The sequence below is a fragment of the Carcharhinus amblyrhynchos genome, chromosome 4 (genome assembly GCF_965287045.1).
Source record: "Carcharhinus amblyrhynchos chromosome 4, sCarAmb.v2.hapA, whole genome shotgun sequence".
NCBI lineage: Eukaryota > Metazoa > Chordata > Chondrichthyes > Carcharhiniformes > Carcharhinidae > Carcharhinus > Carcharhinus amblyrhynchos.
Genome location: NC_137327.1, coordinates 15,735,248 through 15,759,966, shown reverse-complemented (window position 1 = coordinate 15,759,966; position 24,719 = coordinate 15,735,248). Strand labels below are relative to the sequence as shown.

Genomic DNA, 24,719 nt, shown 5'->3' with positions numbered 1-24,719 from the left:
TAGAACTCACACCCGGGATAGAACTCACACCCAGGATAGAACTCACACCCAGGATAGAACTCACACCCAGGATAGAACTCACACCCAGGATAGAACTCAAACCCAGGATAGAACTCAAACCCAGGGTAGAACTCACACCCAGGATAGAACTCACACCCGGGATAGAACTCAAACCCAGGATAGAACTCACACCCAGGGTAGAACTCACACCCAGGGTAGAACTCACACCCAGGATAGAACTCACACCCGGGATAGAACTCACTTCCAGCATAGAACTCAAACCCAGGATAGAACTCAAACCCGGGATAGAACTCACAACCAGGATAAAACTCACACCCAGGATAGAACTCAAACCCAGGATAGAACTCACACCCGGGATAGAACTCACTCCGAGTATAGAACTCAAACCCAGGATAGAACTCACACCCAGGATAGAACTCACACCCAGGATAGAACTCACACCCAGGATAAAACTCACACCCAGGATAGAACTCAAACCCGGGATAGAACTCACACCCAGGATAGAACTCAAACCCAGGATAGAACTCACACCCGGGATAGAACTCACACCCAAGATAGAACTCACACCCGGGATAGAACTCACACCCGGGATAGAACTCACACCCGGGATAGAACTCACACCCGGGATAGAACTCAAACCCGGGATAGAACTCAAACCCGGGATAGAACTCACACCCGGGATAGAACTCACACCCAAGATAGAACTCACACCCGGGATAGAACTCACACCCGGGATAGAACTCACACCCGGGATAGAACTCACACCCGGGATAGAACTCACACCCGGGATAGAACTCACACCCGGGATAGAACTCAAACCCGAGATAGAACTCACACCCGGGATAGAACTCACACCCGGGATAGAACTCACACCCAGGATAGAACTCACACCCAGGATAGAACTCACACCCAGGATAGACCTCACACCAGGATAGCACTCAAACCCGGGATAGAACTCAAACCCGGGATAGAACTCACACCCGGGATAGAACTCACACCCAGGATAGAACTCACACCCAGTATAGAACTCAAACCCAGTATAGAACTCAAACCCAGGATAGAACTCACACCCAGGATAAAACTCAAACCCAGGATAGAACTCACACCCAGGATAGAACTCAAACCCAGGATAGAACTCAAACCCAGGATAGAACTCACACCCAGGATAGAACTCAAACCCAGGATAGAACTCACACCCAGGATAGAACTCACACCCAGGATAGAACTCACATCCAGTAATTAACTCAAACGCAGTATAGAACTCACACCCAGGATAGAACTCAAACCCAGGATAGAACTCACACCCAGGATGGAACTCACACCCAGTATAGAACTCACACCCAGGATAGAACTCAAACCCAGGATAGAACTCAAACCCAGGATAGAACTCACACCCAGGATAGAACTCACACCCAGTATAGAACTCAAACCCAGGATAGAACTCACACCCAGGATAGAACTCACATCCAGTAATTAACTCAAACGCAGTATAGAACTCACACCCAGGATAGAACTCAAACCCAGGATAGAACTCACACCCAGGATGGAACTCACACCCAGGATAGAACTCACACCCAGGATAGAACTCACACCCAGGATAAAACTCACACCCAGGATAGAACTCAAACCCAGGATAGAACTCACACCCAGGATGGAACTCACACCCAGGATGGAACTCACACCCAGGATAGAACTCACACCCAGGATAGAACTCACACCCAGGATAAAACTCACACCCAGGATAGAACTCACACCCGGGATAGAACTCAAACCCGGGATAGAACTCACACCCAGGATGGAACTCACACCCAGGATGGAACTCACACCCAGTATAGAACTCACACCCAGGATAGAACTCACACCCAGGATAGAACTCACACCCAGGATAAAACTCACACCCAGGATAGAACTCACACCCAGGATAAAACTCACACCCGGGATAGAACTCACACCCGGGATAGAACTCACTCCCAGGATAGAACTCACACCCGGGATAGAACTCACACCCAGGATAGAACTCAAACCCACGATAGAACTCAAACCCACTCAACATCACGGTCACGCAGAAGTGCTGATCTATCCAATTGGGCGAAAATAAACCCACCTCGATCCAAGCTTAATTTTAAACTAAGCATATAATTCTCATCAGGCATCAACATTCCAACATATTCCTTGAAAATTTAACATGTTTCCCTAAATTACTTCATTCATCATTGCACCCATATTTTAATGCAGAATGAGGGAAAGATTGATAAAGCTGGCGGTTCTTTGTGTATGTTTACAGGAAAGTGGGATAGGACAGTAAGTGCACATTGAAGGACATTCTAAATGAACTGTACTTTAATACCCAGTGGAAAAGGGTATGATATCTGAAAGCGACAATTCTCAGCCCTGAGTCCCACCTCACTGTCACAGTAGTAATAATAACAGAAATTGCTGGGAAAACTCAGTAGGTCTGGCAGCAATTGTGTGGAGAAAGAAAGCAGAGTTAATGCTTCCAGTCTGATGTGACTTTTCAACCTTAACTGTGTTTCTTTCTCCACAGATGCTGCCAGACCAGCCGAGACTTTCCAGCATTTTCTGTTTTTATTTCAGATTTCCAGTCTCCACAGTATATTTGTTTTAAAAAAAAAGCTTGATCGTAATTCACTTAGCAGAAGAACCGAAGCTGTGTGGGGTAGAAAGATATTTGTCTTAGAATAAATTTATTTATGTTTCATCATTGGGTCTTCAGCGTATTGTGATTAAGACGCTTTTGTTTGCCAAGTTGGCAATGTTAGGGAGGGAAGTGCTCCCGATTTCCATTTGATAGGGTTTGAAAATGTTTGAACGGCGAGGAACAAGCCGTCTGGACAGTGGGGATGGATCAGGAGAGAGTTACTGCTCATCCGGGCAAACCCTTCTTTCATACCCAAACTCAGCGAGATGGGCTGAAGTGGAGAGGTGTCCCACAATCTGGCTGGGAAAGTGGAAAGGCGCGAGTGTGGCAAATTTATAAGCAGCATCAGCAAAACTAGTGAGTGAGTGAGTGAATGTCATGAAACACACACACACGTACACAAGCCTAGACTCAAGTGACAAGATGTTCCGGCTGTAAGGACATTCTGCATGTGGAGATACCGGCGTTGGACTGGGTTAAACACAGTTAGAAGTCTCACAACACCAGGTTAAAGTCCAACAAGTTTACTTGGTATCAAACTTGTAAGACTTCTCACAGGAGATTCTGCATCAGGATCCAGGAACTATCCTCGTCATTTCTCTCTCACTCTAGCGTCACAGCCCATTCCGGAGCCAAGAACCTCATTTTACAGGATATGACCAGCCTGGTTTTTTTTTACCCCCCCCCCCCACCCCTCCTTGCTCCCAGCTCAAATATATAAATTCAGCAATCGATTTCTGCAGAGACGGAGAGTCTCGCCATCAATCCAACCTCCACAGCCCAGCCGGGAAACAGACATCCAGAATAAAGCAGCGAGCGCTTGAAATTGCCTTTGCTCTGCGGTACTTTCTGTGTCAAAAGTGAGGAGCTTTTGGAGACACATTCCGAGGGTGCGGGAATCTGGAACTCTCCTTCTGTCTCTCTCTCTCTCTCATCTTTCCACACTCGGTGCAAAGTGAGTAAAAGAGGGTTGAATGATTGATTGTAAGATCTATTGTTTGCATAAACTTACCAAACTTTTCTTTACTTCCCCCAAAACAAAAGCAGACACCTCGGGCACAGGACTAGTTAGTGAAATATTCTGGGACACAAGGAATTATTTAGCGTTATAGTAGTTACTGGAATATCCTGGAGACACAGAAATATCTTAATGCCTGGGGTTCAATAGCCGCTGATCTCTCTCCCCCACCACCCACTCCTGGTTTTAAAGTTTTAAACTTTTATTTATTAGTGTCACAGGTAGGCTTGCATTAACAATGCAGTGAAGTTACTGCGAAAGCCCCCTTTCTGAGCCAACTCAGGGACAACTTTCCACTTCTAAGTCTCAATCGGATTCCAGGGAGGCGATTGGAATCATTCATTCGGGTGATGGACGGGAGGCGAGCGGAGATTGGAAAACATCGGATTTGATAAAGTCATCTTTAATTGAGTTGGGGGGGGGGGGGGGTGGAATTGGCTTTGTTTTATGGATGTGTTGGATTGCCCCCTTCCTTCTGTTGTAGTTTCCTGTCGATTATCCAGTGCAGCATCTGTCGCTGTGCTAAATAAACTCAGTGAGAAGTCTCACAACACCAGGTGAGACTTCTTATTGTGTTTACCCCAGTCCAACGCCGGCATCATGACTACCATTGACACCTAAAGAAACCCCTCTTTGCTCCATTTGAATAATGCACCGTGAATCTTTCAGCTGCTCAGGCCAGACTGATTTTTTTCCAACATCAGTACTGACAGATATGTGTTTGCCTTACTGGTCCAGTTATTTCACCAACAGGTGACCTCTTCTTATCTTCATTCCAGATCGTTCCCAGTTCCTGGTGTGCTGATTTGGTGAACCCACCCCTTTTTTTCCCTCAGACATGAGTCCTTTCCTCCCCTGCTTCCTGCTCGTGGCAATAATGGCCTTGGCCCAAGAATCGTGCTGCCAGATGATGCCCAATGCCTCGCATTTCGAAAGGTTGTTCAATTACATTCATTCCAGGCACAAAAGGGCCATCTCCCAGATCGACAAGGACGAGATTTTACACCTTCACAACCATCTGAGGGGAGAGGTCTACCCATCTTGCTCGAACATGGAATACATGGTGAGTAGGTTTGATACATCTGACCATCCCCGATGTTCTAGAGAGGGACACTCAAAACCAAACACCTTAGATACTTCTGTAAGAGGGAAGTTTCACTCTGTTTTTGTTCATTCTGCCCTTTCAGATTTAGTTGGGAAAAACGGCATTTTGAGCTTCCCAGTGTTTTGCACCTCTGTGTGAGAGAGACAATAATTTAGGGCAGGAAAATGATACTGTATATAATGTAATTGCAACTTGAAATACCTTTTGTTTGCTATTTCAGTTTAGTTTAAGGTTTATTTATTAGTGTCACAGGTAGGCTTATATTAACACTGCAATGAAGTTACTGTGAAAATCCCCTAGTTGCCACGTTCTGGCACCTGTTCGGATACACTGAGGGAGAATTTAGCATGGCCAATGCACCTAAACAGCACATCTTTCAGACTGTAGGAGGAAACACATGTAAACATGGGGAGAATGTGCAGACTCTGCACAGACAGTGATCTAAGCCGGGAATCAAATCTGGTCCCCAGTGCTGTGAGGCAGCAGAGCTAACCACTCTGCTATCATGCTGCCCCATGTGATTTATCAATCATTCTGGAAAACACAAGGGGGCACCCCATGCATTATTTCAGGGATGCCTATCCTGTGAGATGATACATCCATCGTTGGATTAGGCCTCAACTGTACTGCCCCTCCTGGCCTGTCCTTGAAGCTCTCACATTGGGGGAGGGGGAAGCATGACCTCCTTCTCTCCGTGTATACTGATGGAAGCATGAGTAACCAGTGTTTGATTAGTCCAAATGACAGAGAAACTTTCTTGTAAAGCAAACCCTGCAGAGTAAACATGGGGAAAGTATGAAGAAACCACTTTTTATTGGCGTCTGCTAGAGAAATCCATTGAATCTCCTTTTTATGACACCTTTTCAATGTTTGCTTGTGAATTCCATTCTGTTCAAGACTCATTTTTCCATTGTGCCTCTTTCTAGTAGACTGTGGGCACCGTTAAAGCCCACATGAATAAAATAGGAGTGGGCAATGAATGAAAGAGCAGGGAAGGGTATTTAACTAAGACATTATTTTCAGAACTATCAACTGAGAAAACTAGACATTTCAATATTCAATATTTGGTCAATACAGCCAACCTGTCTTATTTATCCTTTCCCTCCCTCCATATATTCCTAAAATTCTTACAAGTGGGGTTTAAACCTTGGTGGAAAAGTGTCAGGATACAATCTCCAACTAGACAGGATCTAACCATCACTTATTGGCATTACCATTGCTGAATACCCCACTATCAACGTACCATTGACCAGAAACCGAGCTGGATTAGCCATATAAGTACTGTGGCTACCAGAGCAGGTCAAAGGCTAAGAATCCTGTGATGAGTAACTCCCCAAAGACTGTCCACCATTTAGAAGGCTCAAGTCAGGAGTGTAATGGAATAGTCTCCATTTTCCTGGATGAGTGCAGCTCCAACAACATTCAAAAAGCTTGACTCCATTCAGGACAATGCAGCCCCACTTGATTACTACCCTTTCCATAAAAATTCAACCCCTCCACCACCGACGAATGGTGGTAGCTGTATGTACCATCTACAAGATTCAGAGCAGGAACTCACCAAGGTTCCTGGGACAGCACCTTCCAAACCCATGACCATTACTAACTGGAAGGAGAACAGCAGCAGATACCTGGGATTACCGCCACCTGGAGATTCCTTCCAAGTCACTCGACATCCTGACTTGGAAATATCCTGCAACAGTGAAGGAACAGTAAAATATTTCCGTTCCTTCACTGTTGCAGGATCATCCTGGAACTCTCTCCCTAACAACACTGTGGATGTACCTACACCCCAGGGACTGCAGCTCACCACCACCTTCTCAAGGGCAACTAGGGATGGACAATAAATGCTGGTCGACCAGTGACACTCACATCCTCTGAGTGAATAAAAAAAGGTCCAAAACTAAATGCATATAATGAGATCGTTAAAGCAAACATTAGAGGGGATCTAGGAATCTAAATTAGTAATTTCATAACTCTGTGTTTTAATTCAGAAGGTTCTCATTCATTATTACTGCACTAAACTGAAATGTTATGTGGGAATGAATGAACAGTGAACGTAGGCGTCTATAATAAAATTTAATGATGGGTCTATTATAAAGAATGGTTTAATTGTAGTTGATGCTCCAGCCGCAGAATGAATGGCCATTATTCAATGTATGCTCTTATGTTTCATAGGAATGGGATAATGAATTGGAACGTTCTGCCGAAAGCTGGGCCCAGCAATGCGTATGGGATCATGGGCCTTCCCAACTGCTCAAGTCAATAGGTCAGAACCTGGCAGTGCACTGGGGAAGGTAGGTGCTTTACACGGGCGCACTGTATTACATTTATTTCAGGATTGCGGTTACAACACGGCTTGCATGGGTCAATTTGAAACAAGTACAGGTCCTTGTAATAGAAGATTCAATCATTTGAATATAGTATCGCGCTTGTCTAACACTACTGTGTACCTTGCGCATCAATCACACCCTGCACTCTCCATCCCACCCAAAATCACCTGATCTCCTGGGGAGAAGCAAAAAATAAATGATTAAACTTGGGGCAATGAAGAAATTCACCTCTCGTCCAATTAGGGTGACCCGAAGAATCCTTGCATGGAAAAAGGTTATGATCCAATTGTTGATTTACGTTATATTAAAAATGCTATATCAGTATATATGCTTCCTGCCATCAAACTATGTTGTCAACTTTTTCCATAATGCGTTTTTGCTTCTGCATTCATAATGAAAAGGACAGAATTAAACTTGTAATTCTGTAGTTAAACCCATCCACCAGTGGTGGCACAGTTGCATCTCAGTTTTAAATCTCCAGCTCCTCTTTCGATAATGCTGAGGTTCCAACCAATTCCACTGCCCCGCATTCTAAACTGCCATAATCCTTTGCTGCTTAACTATAAAACTTTTTTTTCAAAAATCTTATACCGCCCACATTTTCTACGAAACATTACACGTCGTCACACTTTTGTGTGATTAATTGCTATTGCATCTTCTGACCAGCTGGTGGCTTTTGCTTTTGCAAAGTGTTCAAAACGTCTTCTGAATAATTTTCAAGCAAGAAATTGCCTCTCATTCTTTAGTTAGAAATGTTATTGTCTAAATAAAGATTTTTTAAATGTTAAGAAAATGGATGTTAACCAGTAAAATTATCCATTGCATTGTGCTGCAGTTCAAGTTTATAGTTGGAAAACTCAAAGCTCTCACAGAAGCTTCAGATTGGATTGGGTACTTTGTCTAGAGATTTGATGCTGCACCATTTTTGAATTTTTGCAATCTAAGAATGCTCAATTACCCAGTATTGGCAGATGCATTGATCCTATCTTTTCCCTCAGCTCCAAGCGCTGTTGCCCTTTTTTTCCCAAGAGATGCCAAATTTCAACATTTTATCGAGGTGAAATTTATTTTGGATTTTTTTTAAGGGGTGTGGGTTATGTGAGATAGTTAGAATATTGGCAACATACCTCCTCAGAAAGGAGTTGTGTCCTTAACTCTGGGTGAGATGCTCTGAGTCCAAGTCTCAGTGGGTGGCCATGGAAGGTCTCTTCACATATGACCAAACAGGTTGATTATCAGCCTGTGAATCCTTCCAACCTAGATGATGGGGGGTGGTAAGATCAGGTGAGTTTCCTGGTCAGCCATGCTGCTGACGGCACTAGCAAATATTGCAGTACTTTGTCAAGTCTACTGATGGATCAATCCAATGGAAGTCCCATTAATACCGGTTCCCTGTCAGGGCAGGGTGCCTGGAAGAGGAATACATTTAGACAGTGGAAAAAACAGTTGCAAATTGCTTACACTTGTTTGTAGCTATTAACACAGTCAGAGAGAAGTGCAAATTCAAGAAAGTTGAATTTTCAAAACCAAGTTAATCACAAATAAGGCTTACATTAACATTGTAATGAAGATACTGTGAAATTCCCCTAGTCACCACATTTTGGCACTTGTTTGGGTCAATGCACCTATCCAGCACATCTTTCAGACTGTGTGAGGAAACTGGAGCACCCCCACACAGACACAGGGAGAATGTGCAAACTGCACACAGACAGTGACCAAGCTGGGAACTGAACCTGAGTCCCTGGCACTGTGAGGCAACAGTGCTGACCACTGCACCACCACACCGCTCACAAATAAAGCTATTTTGAAGGAAACTGGCAAGGTGAAGAAGGAGAACTTTGACTTCTGGCTGTCTGCCTGGGGATTAAAGTGGGATGGGCTAGAAGGAGGATTAATGACGAACTGATTCACAGGGGGGCAAGGAGGGGTGGAAATATACATGAGGACTTTCAATATACAACGGGAAGTTCAAAGGAGCAAGGTGAGAGCGTGATGGTGGTGGAAGGGTGGTGGAGAAGCCCACAGTGGAAACACAAGGGAAAGGGACAAGGATGAATGATTGGAGAGGGGGAATGTGAAGGGAGCTGCTGAGGAGCACAATTTCCCCCTAAACCCCAGCCCACAGGTAGCTCCTATTGGTGGTTTAAAATGACACACCATTAGCTACCACCCATTCAAAAGGAAATGAGAAATGAAAGAGAAACAGCGATTTAGAGTCAGGGAAGAGGAAAAATAAAATGAGAGTAGAATAGACAGCAAAAAGCAGTGGGTGAGCTATTTGTAGTGTAGTGGTTATGTTACTGAACTAGTAATGGAGCGATTAAGGGTGGCATGGTGGTACAGTGGTTAGCACTGCTGCCTCACAGCTCCAGGAACCCTGGTTTGATTCCCTGCTTGGGTGACTGTCTGTGTGGAGTTTGCATGTTCTCCCCATGTCTGCGTGGGTTTCCTCCAGGTGCTCTGGTTCCGTCCCACACTCTAAAGATGTGTGGGTTAAGTTGATTGGCCAAGCTAAATTGCCCCTTAGGGTCCCAGGATACGTAGGTTAGAGGGATTAGTGGGGTAAAAATATGGGGATAGGGCCTTGTTGTTGATACAGATTCAATGGGCCAAATGGCCTTCTTCTGCATTGTAGGGATCCGATGATTCAAATCCCACTATAGTAGTTCAGAATTTGAATGTTTAACGGAATTGTTAAAAACACTGCTATTGCTATAAGTCATAAAAGCCCAACTGGTTCATTAATGTCCTTTACATAAGAACATAAGAACATAAGAAATAGGAGCAGGAGTAGGCCATCCGGCCCTTCGAGCCTGCCCCGCCATTCAATAAGATCATGGCTGATCTGTCTTGGCTCAGTTCCACATTCCCGCCCTCTCCCCATAACCCTTAATCCCCTCTCATATCAAAAACCCATCAACCCGCGTCTTAAAAATATTTAGAAAGAATCCTGTCACCTTTCCCTGGTTCTGCCTGTAATGACTCAGTTCCATTCCAGTATCATTACTGCCCTCTGTATCAAACTGCTGGAGATAATTCAAGGCAATAGGGAATGGCCAATAAATGTCCAAGTTCTCAGATTAAGTAGAAAAAAATAATGAGTAGCAGAGACAGAGAAGAAAGTGAACATATTCTGTTACTTTGTAACGCTACATGTGACCAGCTAATAATATATTAAAAATCTTATTTTTAGATGGATTCATAAATGCCCTCTCTTATAATGGAAATTCTCTATGCATAAGTTCCTACCCTGTAATCAACCCTGGAGTGCCACCAGCACTGGAATTGGCAGTTTTGCTTTCCAGTTCTTTGGGTCCAACCTGCATCCTAAATTGCTGCCAGATTTGCTACTTAATTGCATAATAACATTACATCAAAAATATTGTTTTATAAAATTAAGGAGTTGATTTAAGACTTTGAAAAGGGGACTGAATTGTGCCTGTGCACATCCTGTTTCACTTGAATGCTTTATTTTCTTTTTTATTCGTCCATGGGACATGGGTGTCGCTGGTTGGCCAGTATTTATTGCCCATGTTGCCCATGTTCAGAGGACAGTTGAGAGCCAGCCACATCACTGTGGCTGTGGAGTCACATGTAAGCCAGACCAAGTAAGGGCAGCAGATTTCCTTCCCTAAAGGACATTAGTGAACCAGTTGGGTTTTCCTGACAATAGTTTCATGGTCATCAGTAGATTTTTAATTCCAGATTTTTTTCCTATTGAATTCAAATTCCACCATCTGCCGTGGCAGGTTTATGAACCTGGGTCCCCAGAGCATTAGCTGAGTTTCTGGATTAATAGCCTAGCGATAATATTAGTAGGCCATCGCTCTCACCATCTGTTTCCCCAATTCCACCCTCCTCATCCCCCACATCCCCAGTCTTCACTCCCTAAGTAGAGCAGCATCAGAAACAATTCTGCCTGAGTCATTGAATATATTTGAAGCCGAGATAAACAGATTTGTGAACTCTATGGGAGTTGCATGGAACAGGCAGCTAAGCCAACTGAGGCTAAGTTCAGACAAACCATGATCCTATTGTTTAAAGTTTATTTATTAGTGTCATCAGTAGGCTTACATTAACACTGCAATGGAGTTGCCATGAAATTCCCCTAGTCTCTACACTCCGGTGCCTGTTTGGGTACATTGAGGGAGAACTTACCATGACCAATTCACCTAACCTGCACATCTTTAGACAGAAGAGCATGTTCAATGTGTAGTCTATTCTGGCTCCCATTTTTTAAAATGTTGTTTTAATTTTAAGATGTTTGTGTTGGGTTAAAGGTACATTTTCTATCTGATTCACCAGTAATGTGATCTGTGAGAATAGGCTGTGACAGATTACTGCTTCTGTTCTTTCAGATATCGTTCTCCAGCCTCCCATGTGCAAGCATGGTATGATGAAGTGAAAGATTACACCTACCCATATGAACACGAATGTAATCCCTGGTGCCCCGAGAGATGTTCCGGTGCAATGTGCACTCACTACACACAAGTAAGTCAAATGCCTGAGAATTAAATTGCATTTCGAAACACATGCACAAACTAAAAAACAAACACAGTGGCCAAGTTGTTGTTGTGAAGAGCAAAATGTCTGTGTCCTCTGGTTGGGAACATTTATGAATTTCATCGGTTGTGACAAACATGATTCATTAGAATCATAGAATCGTTACACGGCAGGAGAGGCCATTTGGCCCACCGAGTCTGCACCAATTCTTTGATGGAGGGCGTAATTTCACCGTCATGCCCACCTGAGGTTCATATGATCCCACCCAAGGCCAATGGACAATGCATTCTCTGAACCTTTGATTCCGGGGTTGGGCATGCCGGTAAAATTCCAGCTGGAATATCTTACCCAGGCCCTCTCTCCCACCCTATCCCTGTAACCCCATAAATTTCCCATGGCTCATCCATCTGCACATCTTGGGATAATTTAGAACGGTGAATCCACCCTGCACATCTTCGGACTGTGGGAGGAAACCCACGCAGACATGGGGAGAATGTGCAGACTCCACGCAGACAATCACCAAAGGCCAGAATTGAACCCGAGTCCCTGGTGCTGTGAGGCAGTTGAATTTTAACCTTTGTTGCTGTGTTTGCATTGCAGCGGATAAATGAGCAAGGGAAATCTATTTCAGGAGAGGTGTGGAGCTGTCTGTGACAAAAGTGTCAGCAATGATTAGTTGAGTAATTATGAAACAAATCAGTGTTGACTTTTCAACAATACTGTATAATTTGGACCTAAATCAGGTTGGTGGCATGAAATCACATTGATAAGACAGTCTTGCACTGCTTCAGTTTGTAGTTGCAGTATTTACTGCAGATATTGTAAAGGTTTTAATGTTCTCAGGGAGTCTTGTAACTCAGGGAATATTATTTTTAACCATGCCAGTGTCTGTGGACATTGACTGTCCAATGGGCTGTCTATCAATGTTAGGCAGCACGATTAGCGTTACTGCCTCACAGTGCCAGGGACCCAGGTTTAATGCCCATCTTGGGTCACTGTCTGGGTGGAGGCTGCACGTTCTCCCCGTATCTGCATGGGTTTCCTCTAAGTGCTCCAGTTTCCTCCCACAGTCCAAAAGACCCAGAGTGATGTTCTCATAGAGTCATTGAAAGCCTACAGTGCAGAATGAGGCTGCACTGACAACAATCCCCCCTGTGCCCCATCCCCACAACCTCATGTATTTACCCTGCTAAACCCCATGACACTAAGAGACAATTTAACATGGCCAATCTACCTAACCCGCACATAAGAACATAAGAACATGAGAAGTAGGAGCAGGAGTAGGCCATCCAGCCCTTTGAACCTGCCCCGCCATTCAACAAGATCATGGCTGATCTGAAGTGGCTCAGTTCCACTTTCCCGCTTTCTCCCCATAACCCTTAATTCCCTTGCCTACCAAAAACCTATCTACCCGTGACTTAAATATATTCAGCAGTATGCTGGTTAGGTGCATTGGCAGTGTTAGATTTCCCCTCAGTGTATCCGAACAGGCGCAGGACTGTGATGGCTTGGGGGTTTTCACAGAAAGTTCCTTGCAGTGTTAAAGCAAGCCCACTTGTGACACTAATAAAATAAACTAAAAGTTTGATCAACTTACAGATGCAAGTGAATGTGTGTGCTTGCTGTATGCTTTGTATATTACTCTAACTTTTTTGTGGCACAAATACTCATGAATATCAATCACGGATTTGAGATGTTTGTGGCAAAGAAAGTGATACGCAAACTCAAGCAGCAGTTTAGGGAACATAGCACAAAGTGGGCTACAGGCCACCAGACAGTGTGGAGGAGATACTGCAATTCTATCCAGCTGGCACTGGCTGTCTGCTCCAGGTTGTAAGAGAAACACTTTAACAGCCCCTTGCTTGGTGCTGTGTCCAGACTGCAGTCTAGTTAGCAAAGTATTTTTTTAGGCCATTAGTTTAGCGTCAATAATGGATAAACAACTGTCACTAGAATGTGACCAGTGCTCTAATTACCACAGTATTCCATTGTAAGATGAAACCTGCCTCAAACCTTTAAAAGCAATCTTGCACCAAAGAACGTTCACTCGGTGTTTGTTGAGAATCGCAGTAAATTTCACAGGAGCAGTTTCCTACAGGACTGGGTTCTAAATCTTAAAATGATTTGTTTTCTGGATATCCTGCAGTCTCCCTTTGTGCAGAAAAAATTGTTTTGAGGGTTTCAGATTTCATAGAATCCCTACAGTGCAGAAGGAGGTCAATTTGGCTCATCGAGTCTGCACTAACCACAATCCCACCCAGGCTCTATCCCCATAGCCCTACTTATTTACCCTACTAATCCCCCTGACACTAAGGGGCAATTTAGCATGGCCAATCAAGCTAACACGTGCATCTTTGGAGGAAACCTACACAGACATGGGGAGAATATGCAAACTCCACACAAACAGTGACCCAAGATGGGAACTGAACCCACGTCCCTGGCACTGTGAAGCAGCAATGCTAACCACTGTGCCACCGTGTCGCCCAAAGGAAGCTACGTTTGCCCTGAGTCCTTTGTTCTTAATTTTTTTTAAAAAAAGCAGATTCGGACAGTACTGGGGGTGATGCTTCAACTCGAAACACATTGATATGTTTGTGTCTCATAGAGGATGTTGTACCTTGCCATGGGTTTCATCTTGATTCATGTCACAATGAAGGATGGGCAACCCACCAGGTCATCTGCCTCAGTATTTCAACGATCCACTATCCCGAACATCTGCAGACAACAGCTGCAGCCCATTCACTCCCAGATCTGACCATTAACCGTTCAGTTATCTTCCAACTTGGCCCCGTATCAAAGAATAGTTCAGATTTTTGCCTTTCTTCAGCCTGTGCAAGTACTATGCACTCTCACTCGCCCTCAATCTCATTTCCTCCTATAATCATCCCTTAAAAGCGATTATGCAATGTTGCTTATTTTGCAATCTGTTAAAAACCTAGTGTTTGTCTTGAATGAGTAAAGACGGCCAACCAAGTTGCCTCTCCTTTTTCAAACCAAAACAATAAAGTTAGCAGTGCTTATTTTCACTTGGCTAGCAGTAAGCTATGTTCTGCACGCAAGATGTTCTTAAAAGCCCCATTCTTTGTTTAACATTCATTTTGTATTTATTTTCAGTTGGTGTGGGCAACTACAAACAGAGTTGGCTGTGCTGTAAATGTCTGCGCGAGGATGAATGTATGGGGAGAAATCTGGGAGAACGCAGTCTATTTAGTATGCAATTACTCACCAAAGTAAGTTACTGATCATCGTATCATTTTAGATTTATTGTCATTTAGTCAATGAATGGAGAGGTAAAGTGGAATTCTTGAATCTGTTGAGCTGTTGGCGAGTAACATTTTATTTGTTCTTCATGATGTGTGCATGTATTAAGTCACACACAATACTACAGTGACCTGCTCAAAGAAATAGGTGTGAGAGAGTAAACCCATTACCTTATTTGAATCCTGATGATGAAGTTTCTTCTGTTCATTCCTGTTGTTTGAATGTCACTGGTAAGGCCAGCATTTGTTGCACATCTCTAATTGCCCATGAAGAGGTGGTGGTGAGCTGCCCTCTACAATTGCTCTAGTCCATGTGGTGTAGAATCATAGAATCCCTACAGTGCAAAAAGTGGCTATTTGGCCCATCAAGCCTGCACCAACAACAATCCCACCCAGGCCTTATCCTCATATTTACCCACATATTTACCCTAGCTAGTCCTTCTAACACTAAAGGGCATGCAGACACAGGGAGTATGTGCGAACTCTACACAAACAGTGACCCAAAGCCGAAATTGAACTCAGGTCCCTAGTGCTGTATGGGCACAGTGCTAACCACTTTGCCACCATGCTGCCAGTAGATAGACTCGCAGTGGTGGAGGGAGTGCCAACATTGGCTTCAGCACCTCGTGTTAGGAAACTGAAAACCAGTCAGGGATTCCTGAGTCATAGAGCAACACAGCATGGAAATTGGCCCTTTGGCCCAACTGATCCATGCTGTGACGGTGCGAGAAATTTTGCAAATGTGTACATCAGGGAAGGACCAGATTGGACTTGGGTGTGTAACCTTGCATGGATGAATAACACTGTCACTGGTTGTGTTGATATAGTCAGTGGCCATTTGGGCAAAATATGAGAATGTCGCTGACCAGGAATGATACCCAGCTTGAGTTACTGTCTTCAGGTGTAGTGAGAAGAAAACCCTTTGGGGGAAAGTATTTGTTTTCATAGGAGTAGAATTAGGCCATTCGATCATGGCTGATATGCTTCTCATCCCCATTTTCCGACCTTCTCCCCATAACCTTTCAACCCATTCCCAATTAAAAATCTATCTAACTCCTCCTTAAATTTACTCACTGTCCCAGCATCCACCACACTTTGGGGTAGCGAATTCCACAGATTCACAACATTTTGGGAGAAATAGTTTCTCCTCAACTCTGTTTTATATTTGCTACCCCTTATCCTAAGACCTTTTGAGTTGAGTGTGGCTACCTTGGCTTTTTGTTTAGACATGGACTTTTTCTTTTGCTTGAACAAACATAAGAAACAAATGCATGAGAATATGTCTCACTTATGACTTTGAACCATTTCTCTGTCGGGATTGTAAGCAATGAGAAATAGCAGGTTGTGTAGTCCTTATGTTCATTACTGTGACTGAAGAAGTGCTGGAACATTGCTTTATATTACATGACGGTGATGACTGTTCTTGTTGTACACAAATTGTACACAAATTTGGAACCAACATTTAGCGAACTATTAATTCCTTCATTCAAGAAGCAAAGACACACAGCTTCATTAGAAAACTTCATTTTAGATTGTTTCATCCAAGCTGTATTTAGATTTATCTGAATTATTTTCTGTTTTTAACTAACCAGGGGGAATTGGATTGGAGAAGCTCCTTATAAGCATGGTCGGCCATGCTCAGAATGTCCACCCAGCTATGGTGGAGGCTGCAAGAACAATCTCTGCTACAAAGGTAAATAAATCTATTGTTCTGTGCCCAAAAAAATGGATCAGCAAACTTTTAACATCCTAAAATAATCCTAAGGTTTACTGAACAAGAAACGCAGCTTGTTTGAAAATGGATGAGTGTTCACTTATATTTTACCCAACATTTTGCATCACCAATACAACCTGGGTCACTAGTATAGTTGGGTGAGTAAGTATAGTAGTATAGGAAGGGCCAGAATCTTACCAATGTTTACCACTGCCCACTGGTAAGTGAATGGAGATTTGGCCTTCAAATTGTCTGACCTTGCTGCACCGGGGTGTGAACCGGTGGTAAGATCGCACTGAAGGTCTCAGTTAATGGCATCCTTCAGATGATAAGAGTGAAGGTGGAATGAGGTGCTCACACTCATTTGGAAAGAAGGTTACAAAAGCAGGGAAGTTATGTTGAAGTTGTATAGAACTTTGGGGAGGTCATAGCTGGAGTAATGTGCGCAGTTCTGGTCGCCACATGATGGGAAAGATGTGATTGCACTGTACAGAGGAGATTCACCAGGATGCTGCCTGGGATGGAATATTTAAGTTATGAAGAGAAGTTGTGTAGGCTTGAGTGGTTTTCGTTGGAGCAGAGAAGACTAAGGGGTGACCTGATCGAGGTGTACAAGATTATGAGAGACATGGACAGAGTGGATAGAGGGCAGCTGTTCCCCTAAGTTGAAGGGCCAGTCACGAGGGGACATAGGTTCAAGGTGAGGGGTGGAAGGTTTGGAGGGATGTGAGGAAAAACCTTTTTAGCCAGAGGGTGGTGATGGTCTGGGATGTGCTGCCTGGGAGAGTGGTGGAGGTGGGTTACCTCACATCTTTAGAAAGTATCTGGACGAGCACTTGGTACATCATAACATTCAGGGCTATGGGCCAAGTGCTGGCAGATGGGATCAGGTGGGAGTTCAGGTGTTTCTAATGTGTCTGTGAGGAGTTGATGGACCGATGGGCCTTTTCTGCTCTGTATGATTCTATGATTGTAAGGTGGAAGGAAAGGCTTGGGTTGAAAGAATCTGAAATGTGAGCAATGGAGACAGGTAAAGCCCATAAGCAGAAGAACTTGCAATTGACTTAAACCATCAGTGAGGATATGAGAATAAAGATCTAAAGTTCAGAATGACAAATGCCCAACGGGGATTGAACATTGGCCAATGAGGAATAATAAATGGGAAGCATAATCAAAGGAGAATAGGACAGATTTGCACCAACAAGGGAAATGTAGACAAACAACTGGGGTCTTTGAATGGAATATTCTAGATATCATTTATGCAAAAAAAGACTGAATGAAAATTTTTTACTCGTTCATTTATAGGCATCACTGGCTGGCCAGTGTTTATTACCCATCCCTAGTTACACTTGACAAGGTGGTGGTGAGCTGCCTTCTTGAATCGCTGCAGTCCACGTGCTGTGGGTTGACCCACAATACCGTTAGGAAGGGAATTCCAGGATTTTGACCCAGCAACTGTGAAGGAACGGCGATATATTTCCAAGTCAGGGTAGTGAGTGGCTTGGAAGGGAACTTGTATTAAAAATAGCATTAACCAGAATTATAATTAGCTGTAATCAGTACTGATTTCCGCTTTCAATTTAAATTTAATCGAATTGAACTTTCCGACAATTAGTTTATTGCAATGTTATATTTCTCAGAAAGGTCGTTTTTGTAACATTGGAACAGGCAGTTTTGCAATGGCTGCACAATGTCTAGTTTACTAAAGGGAGTTTAAAATTTACCTCAGTTTAAATAAAAATATGGCCATCAGGTAAAAAAAAGCTGGTACAGTTAAAATCACACTATGTGGTTTCCAATTTATTTTTCTGTTTGTTACAAGTAAAAGATTTCAATGTCTCACTGCTCAGGTTAAATTAATATAATTTTCTGCCGACTAATTATAAATTCTTAATCCAGTTGATTTTGGCTTGCATAATCCACTCCTGTGATGAATAGCCACTTGTTTTCTCAACACAACCTTTCACTTTGAGCTGCCAGGTTCTTTTTCAACAGCTGACTTGACACAAACTTAACTTTCTGAGCAGAATGGAGAGGCGAGTGGGCTATACTGGGGACAAATAAGGTGACATGCAGATTTCACAAACCACAGGGCGGCATGGCGGTGGCAGGGTGGTCAGCGCTGCTGCCTCACAACGCCAGGGACCTGGGTTCAATTCTGGCCCTGGGCCACTGTCTGTGTGGAGTTTGCACATTCTCCCCGTGTCTGTGTGGGTTTCCTCCAGGTGCTCCGGTTTCCTCCCTGCAGTCCCAAGATGTGCGGGTTAGGTTGATTGGCCGTGCTAAATTGCCCCTTAGTGGGGTTACGGGGATAGGTGGGATTGTTGTCAGTGCAGACTTGTTATACCAAATGGCTTCCTTCTGCACTCTAGGGATCCTATGATCGAATTTGGAAAAAGAAATCCCAGGCCTAATTCTCACTTTGAGTAGACTTGTCATTAATCAATGGGGCCACTGAAATTGTCTTTTATAAAGGGGGAAAGGCAGTGGGGGAGGGGGAAGGGGGATGGAGGGGAAGGGGGAGGGAGGGGAAATGTGATCAACATTCCTGTTATAAACTGCTGTATAAAGACCACTGCTGGAAGTGGGTGCGGTCAGGATCGAGGTTTGACATTAGGCCTCCTGCCACTCCACTCCATTCAGGGCAGTGCTGTGCATCCCTGTGCAAACCTCTGGCTCAAATCGAGAGAAAACTTGAGGGGTGAAGTCTACTGTCACCTCACTGCCACCTAACTGGAGATATTTCCTCCCCACCAATCCACCGACTCTCTAATATACTCAGACACAATATTTCCATTTGTTTTAAATTAGACTGAATGTTAAAGAGGTTTTACTGAATGAACTTCATTTATTTGGACTGACATTTCTATTTCCGTACACATTTTACTTTTTGATACGTAAAGCTAAATTAGGTTAGATTGAGCTAGATATTGGCGGGGTGGGGTGTATTTTCCATCCCTGCTTTCAGAGGGGGACATTGCAACGGGGCAGAGAATCCAAGGGAAGTTTCCAAACAGCTTTTACACAATTAGGATTTCCTGTTCCGATGATTCCCGCAACCCACCAATGATGCAGTGGGGTTCCCGCAATGAGAGGTGGGGAACTTCATTAGCATATATTATAATATCATTACTGAGCTCCCCCCACCCCCCCACATTAGATAATACCCACTCCCCCTCTGCTAATGTGATGTCATGTCAGCGGGGTTTTGACAAGCGGGGACCTGACGAACCCACTGGGGACGCACAGGTAAGTTGGTCCCCGCGGGAGGTGGAGAGGGTCATGCCTTAGTGGAACCCTTGCACTCCCCCTGACACTGTCCCCCCTCCAGCAGGGGCATGTTCAGGGAGCAGTGTCGAGGTGGGTGAGTTTCCGATGGAGATGTCCATGGGTGATGGGGCCATTCCGTGGTGGGGGGAGGGGGGGGGGGTAATGTGCCACCCCTTCCTTCTTGCCCTTTTACCAAAAGAACGGCCTTTCCACTCTTGTTGACCTTCCACAATTCAATGTTTAATTTATTATGGTACTGGAGGCAACGTTAGGTCTTTAATTGCCACCGTAATTGGGCTGCCAAGAGCCTTGTTAGGCCTAAGAAGGGGTTGGGGGTTTGGGGGGGGTAGCTGATGGATGCCTTATCCATTCCCTATCATATGAATCGGCTGGGTGGGTGGGAAGATGGTGAGGTACGCACCCGTCATATTTTATGTGCCAATCCCACCAGAAACATGCCCAGAGGGGTGAGGTGGGGGTGCGCTTATAATCCAGTTCCTGATATTTTTGCCACTAAAAGCACTCAAGCATTTTCAAGATGTCCATTCACATTTAGACAGAGGCTGGATTTCTCCAACCTCACGGGCAACTGGGATTCTCCAACCCTGCTGCAGTGAATGGTGATTTGGCTGAGTGCCAAATTCTCCATTCTCGCTGGCAGCAGTAGCGGGGTGTATGAGATCAGAGAATTCTGGCCATATGTATGTATGTCTGTGTTCATGTATATATGATGTGGAGATGCCGGCGTTGGGTAAACACAGTAAGAAGTCTGACAACACCAGGTTTAAGTCCAACCGATTTATTTGATAGTAAACTCACAAGCTTTCGAGGTTTCCCTCTTCGTCAGGTGGATGGAGAGTTCTGGCCTCAGACAGAGCTTATAACAGCACAGACAGTTTACAGATTACTGATTAGAATGCAAATCTTTACACCTAACCTGCTATTCAAGTCTTAAAGTGGCTAGCAATGTGAGTGGAAGGAGCACTGAGCACAGGTTAAAGAGATGTGTATTGTCTCCAGACAGTACAGTAAGTGAGGTTTTGCAAACCCAGGCAAGTCATGGGGGTTACAGATAGTGCAACATGAACCCAAGATCCCTGTTGAGACATGTATGTATCACAGGGCACAGAAGCTAAGGTACTTTTTTAACAAAGTTCAGTGATTGAGCTAGTGTCTGTTGTACAAATCTACTTGCTAATGCTTGTGCATATTTCACAAGTAGCCTTTTGGTGTTAGCAGAGGGGTCCTTCAATCTTTGTGTGGGGTGTGGGGGGAACTGACAATTCATTATGCCTGGCAAAAATGGCGACCTCTATTGTTGAAGGTGAGGTCAATTATTGGTGTGCAAATTCAGGACTGTCTACAGTTCACACATTAAGCCTTCACACATTGAGTGAAAATGAATGGGGTGGAAAGTGGAAATGGAGAAAGAAACTCACAAAGATAAATGGAGAAAATATATCTTGATTCACTGCATCTGAATTAAAGTTCTGGGCCCAGGGTATGCAAAATGTTATTTAATTTTGTTTCCACATTTATTCTCAGACATTGCAATGAGAACGCCAGAGCATGAACAAACCAATGAGGTGGAGCCTCCCCAGATCAACACAGATGTATTAATTCCATGGTCAGTGCCACATTCCCAACCAAAACCTCAACCACAACCACAGCCACAGCCACAACCAAAGGAGGAAGCTAACAGCCTGGAGTACATGAGTAAGGATGAATTTCAGCTTTATGCATCCTTCACTTAAATGCTACAGAAAGCATCAGGAGTTTAATGTGCTGCTTTGAAAAAAGAAAAACTTGTACAGCTCTCTAGTGTCTCAGAAGCGCAAGTGAAGATTGGTCTTTGTTGAAACGCGTAAGTCCGAATTAGATTGAGAAGCTGAAAGTGGGCTAATAGTAATGTAGCAATAAAGCATTTGTGTGAGTGGTCCATTTAATTACAAATGGAATCCCTCTCAGGGCAATGGGAGATGGCTGTAAGCGCATACATAGAACCAATGATCTGTTGGGAACCTCTATGCACATGGTTGCAAAGGTTCTTGGGAAAGGGAACTCTTGGCTTCCTGAAAGCATGTTATACTTATGGTTAGAACAGAAACCCCAATGTAATTATTCATTAGTATCCGGTAATGGTAGTTCTTCTCCTTTGCTTATGTCAGTCTTATCTAGTTCTATTTTCATATTTTGACCTTCTATTGTAGTCAGTGTTTGCTCTTTTGTCTTTCATTCCATTCCCTCTTCCCCATATGTCCCCCTACAACACCTCCAAAACATGCAGAACTCTTTACTGTCTCATTGTGATGGACGCTTGATGCTTTCTAACCTTTATTGTATAACAGTACTCAATATTTTCTACCATATTTCCATCATGCCTAAATCAAAAAGTTTGTTAAAAAAAAACAGGATCCTTGGACTTTATATGTAGCGGCAGGGAGCACAAAAACAAGGATAGTATACTAAACATTTATAAATCATTGGTATATCCCCAGCTGGAGTATTAGGTTTAATTCTGGACATCACAATCTTTGGGAAGGATGTCAAAGCCTTGGAGAGAATGAAGAGGAAAGTTATCCGAATTATACAAGGGATGAGGGATTTTGGCCAAGTGGAGAGACTAGAGAAGCCGGGATGTTCTCCTTAGAACAGAAAAGGTTAAGGGGAGACTTAATAGCGGTGCTCAAATTTATAAAGGGTCTTAATTGGAATAAATTGGGAGCAACTGAATGGAAAAGAAAAATTTGTAGGGTACGGGGAGAAAGCAGGGAAGTGGGGCTAACTCGTACCCATCAATGCATGAGCATAAAGATTAATTCTGTGTTGTAGGATTCTATAACATTCATTGCCAACATTTTTCACCTTTTAATTCTAGCATCCTTTCCAAAGATTCAACCATCTTCATTTCAGCTCTCAGTCCCTGAGTACCTGTAGTAAGAATAATTCTACTTCACAGCCCCACCATACTAATAGCACGACTGCTAACAAACAATACGCATCGCCCATCCTAAAGATCTTGCGTTGCTGATAGGTAGATATAAACAGCATCCACTGATCCAAATCATAGTCAGAGGTTCACCTTGGGAGTTATGATAGAACATAGAACATAGAACACTACAGCACAAACAGGCCCTTTGGCCCACGAGTTGCGCCGATCACATCAACACCTATCTATAACCCCCAATCCCATAAAACCCCATATACTCATCCAGAAGTCTTTTAAAAGACCCCAGCGAGTTCGCCTCCACCACCACTGACGGCAGCCGATTCCACTCACTCACCACCCTCTGAGTGAAAAACTTACCCCTAACATCACTTCTGTACTTTCCTCCCCGCACCTTAAATCTGTGTCCTCTCGTAGCGACCATTTCAACCCGGGGAAATAGTCTCTGAGAATCCACCCTATCCATTCCTCTCAACATTTTATAAACCTCTATCAGGTCTTAAGCATCTTGCTTTGTCTGGTTAAGCAGATAGCTGAGACACCGGAAGAGTCTCATGGGAACTACTGCTTTAGTAAGTAGTCGTGCTATTTCTTAACGTTGTCAGTACAGATAGGGGGACCCTTCATCAATAGTAAAATCACAAGCCGGCAATGTGCTGATGCACATGAGAATTAGGACAACCTATTCGATCCTCTGTACAGTAAATTTAGGTGGTTTCCACACTCTCCGTTCCCCTCTTATCGGTGATTTTGGCTGATTCAGATTCATCAGGAATTCTCCACTTTAAACATGTGTCATTCCTTCTGCAGTGTAGGTATTCCCAATCAGCTTCGATGTCCGCCACTGTCTGTCTCGATCCAGTTCCATCAATGATTTGGACACAAGCTTTCCAGGCAGAATAAGTGGTTCTACACCCATCTGGTTTTACATCAATTTTGGTCTAATTATACTTATTTGTTATAAAAAGAACCCAATTGTCCCATATGTCATTTAAAATCCATTTTTGGATCTGATTTAAGAGCAAACATTCACTCAAGCTGTACATTATGGCTCTTGAACTGAACAAAATTGAATGTAGTCTTTTAATTAATTTTATCCTGAATAAGTTTTAAACTTAATAACAATAAGTTGAATAATCTCCATCTCATCTGCTATTCCAATGAATCATAGAATCCCTGCGGTGCAGAAGAGGCCAATTTGCCCATCGGATCTGCACCGACTCTCCCTCAGAGCATCTTGTCTAGGCCCTTTCCCCCACCCTATCCTGTAACCCCATACATTTACCACGGCCCATTCCTCTAACCGACACATCTTTGGACACTAAGGGGTAATTTAACATGGCCAATCTACCTAACCTGCACACCTTTGGACTGTGGGAGGAAACCGGAGCACCCGGACAAAACCCACGCAGACACGGGGAGAGCGTGCAGTAAAGTTAAAGTGTATTTATTCGTCACAAGTAAGGCTTACATTATACTGCAATGAAGTTACTGTGAAATAAGCTCCACACAGACAGTCGCTCAAGGCCAGAATTGACCCCAGGACCCTGGCGCTGTGAGGCAGCAGTGCAAACCATCTTGCCACCCTAATGTTTTAGTTACCTTTATTTACTTTCTTATTATCTAGTTGTGCGTGGGCAGTGAGTTGATGCCTATCTGCAGTACCTGTTAATAATCCTAGCCATTCTCTTAAGTTCCTCTTTATTTTCCTTCTGTGACCACCCCCTCTACCCCACCACCCCCTTCACCACCATCCAATCCAGGTTACGCTGATTAGAGAGATGCTGTGTAGGTTTAATCATTTGCAAATACAGTTGCTCAGGCTTTTGGGTGCGCAGGCCTTTTGGCATATAGTTGCAGCAGTAAAAATGAATGAGACTGGAACAATGTCG

At 43.8% G+C, this 24,719-nt stretch overlaps 1 protein-coding gene across 2 annotated transcripts in view; it reads left to right on the top strand.

Annotated features, from left to right (window-relative positions):
• The first annotated feature begins 3,403 nt into the window (after positions 1-3,403).
• LOC145341796 (cysteine-rich secretory protein LCCL domain-containing 2-like) overlaps positions 3,404-24,719 on the top strand; it is a 48,160-nt gene continuing 26,844 nt past the window's right edge. Inside the window, exons 1-7 of one of the 2 annotated variants that reach the window (XM_080186732.1) lie at positions 3,404-3,635; positions 4,535-4,761; positions 6,979-7,097; positions 11,492-11,624; positions 14,751-14,866; positions 16,489-16,589; positions 21,426-21,596. In XM_080186732.1, coding sequence (XP_080042858.1) covers positions 4,537-4,761; positions 6,979-7,097; positions 11,492-11,624; positions 14,751-14,866; positions 16,489-16,589; positions 21,426-21,596 — 865 coding nt within the window. In that variant the 5' untranslated portion in view covers positions 3,404-3,635; positions 4,535-4,536. Of the gene's footprint in view, positions 3,636-4,477; positions 4,762-6,978; positions 7,098-11,491; positions 11,625-14,750; positions 14,867-16,488; positions 16,590-21,425; positions 21,597-24,719 lie in introns of both variants that reach the window. The other variant, XM_080186731.1, reaches the window with a different exon arrangement.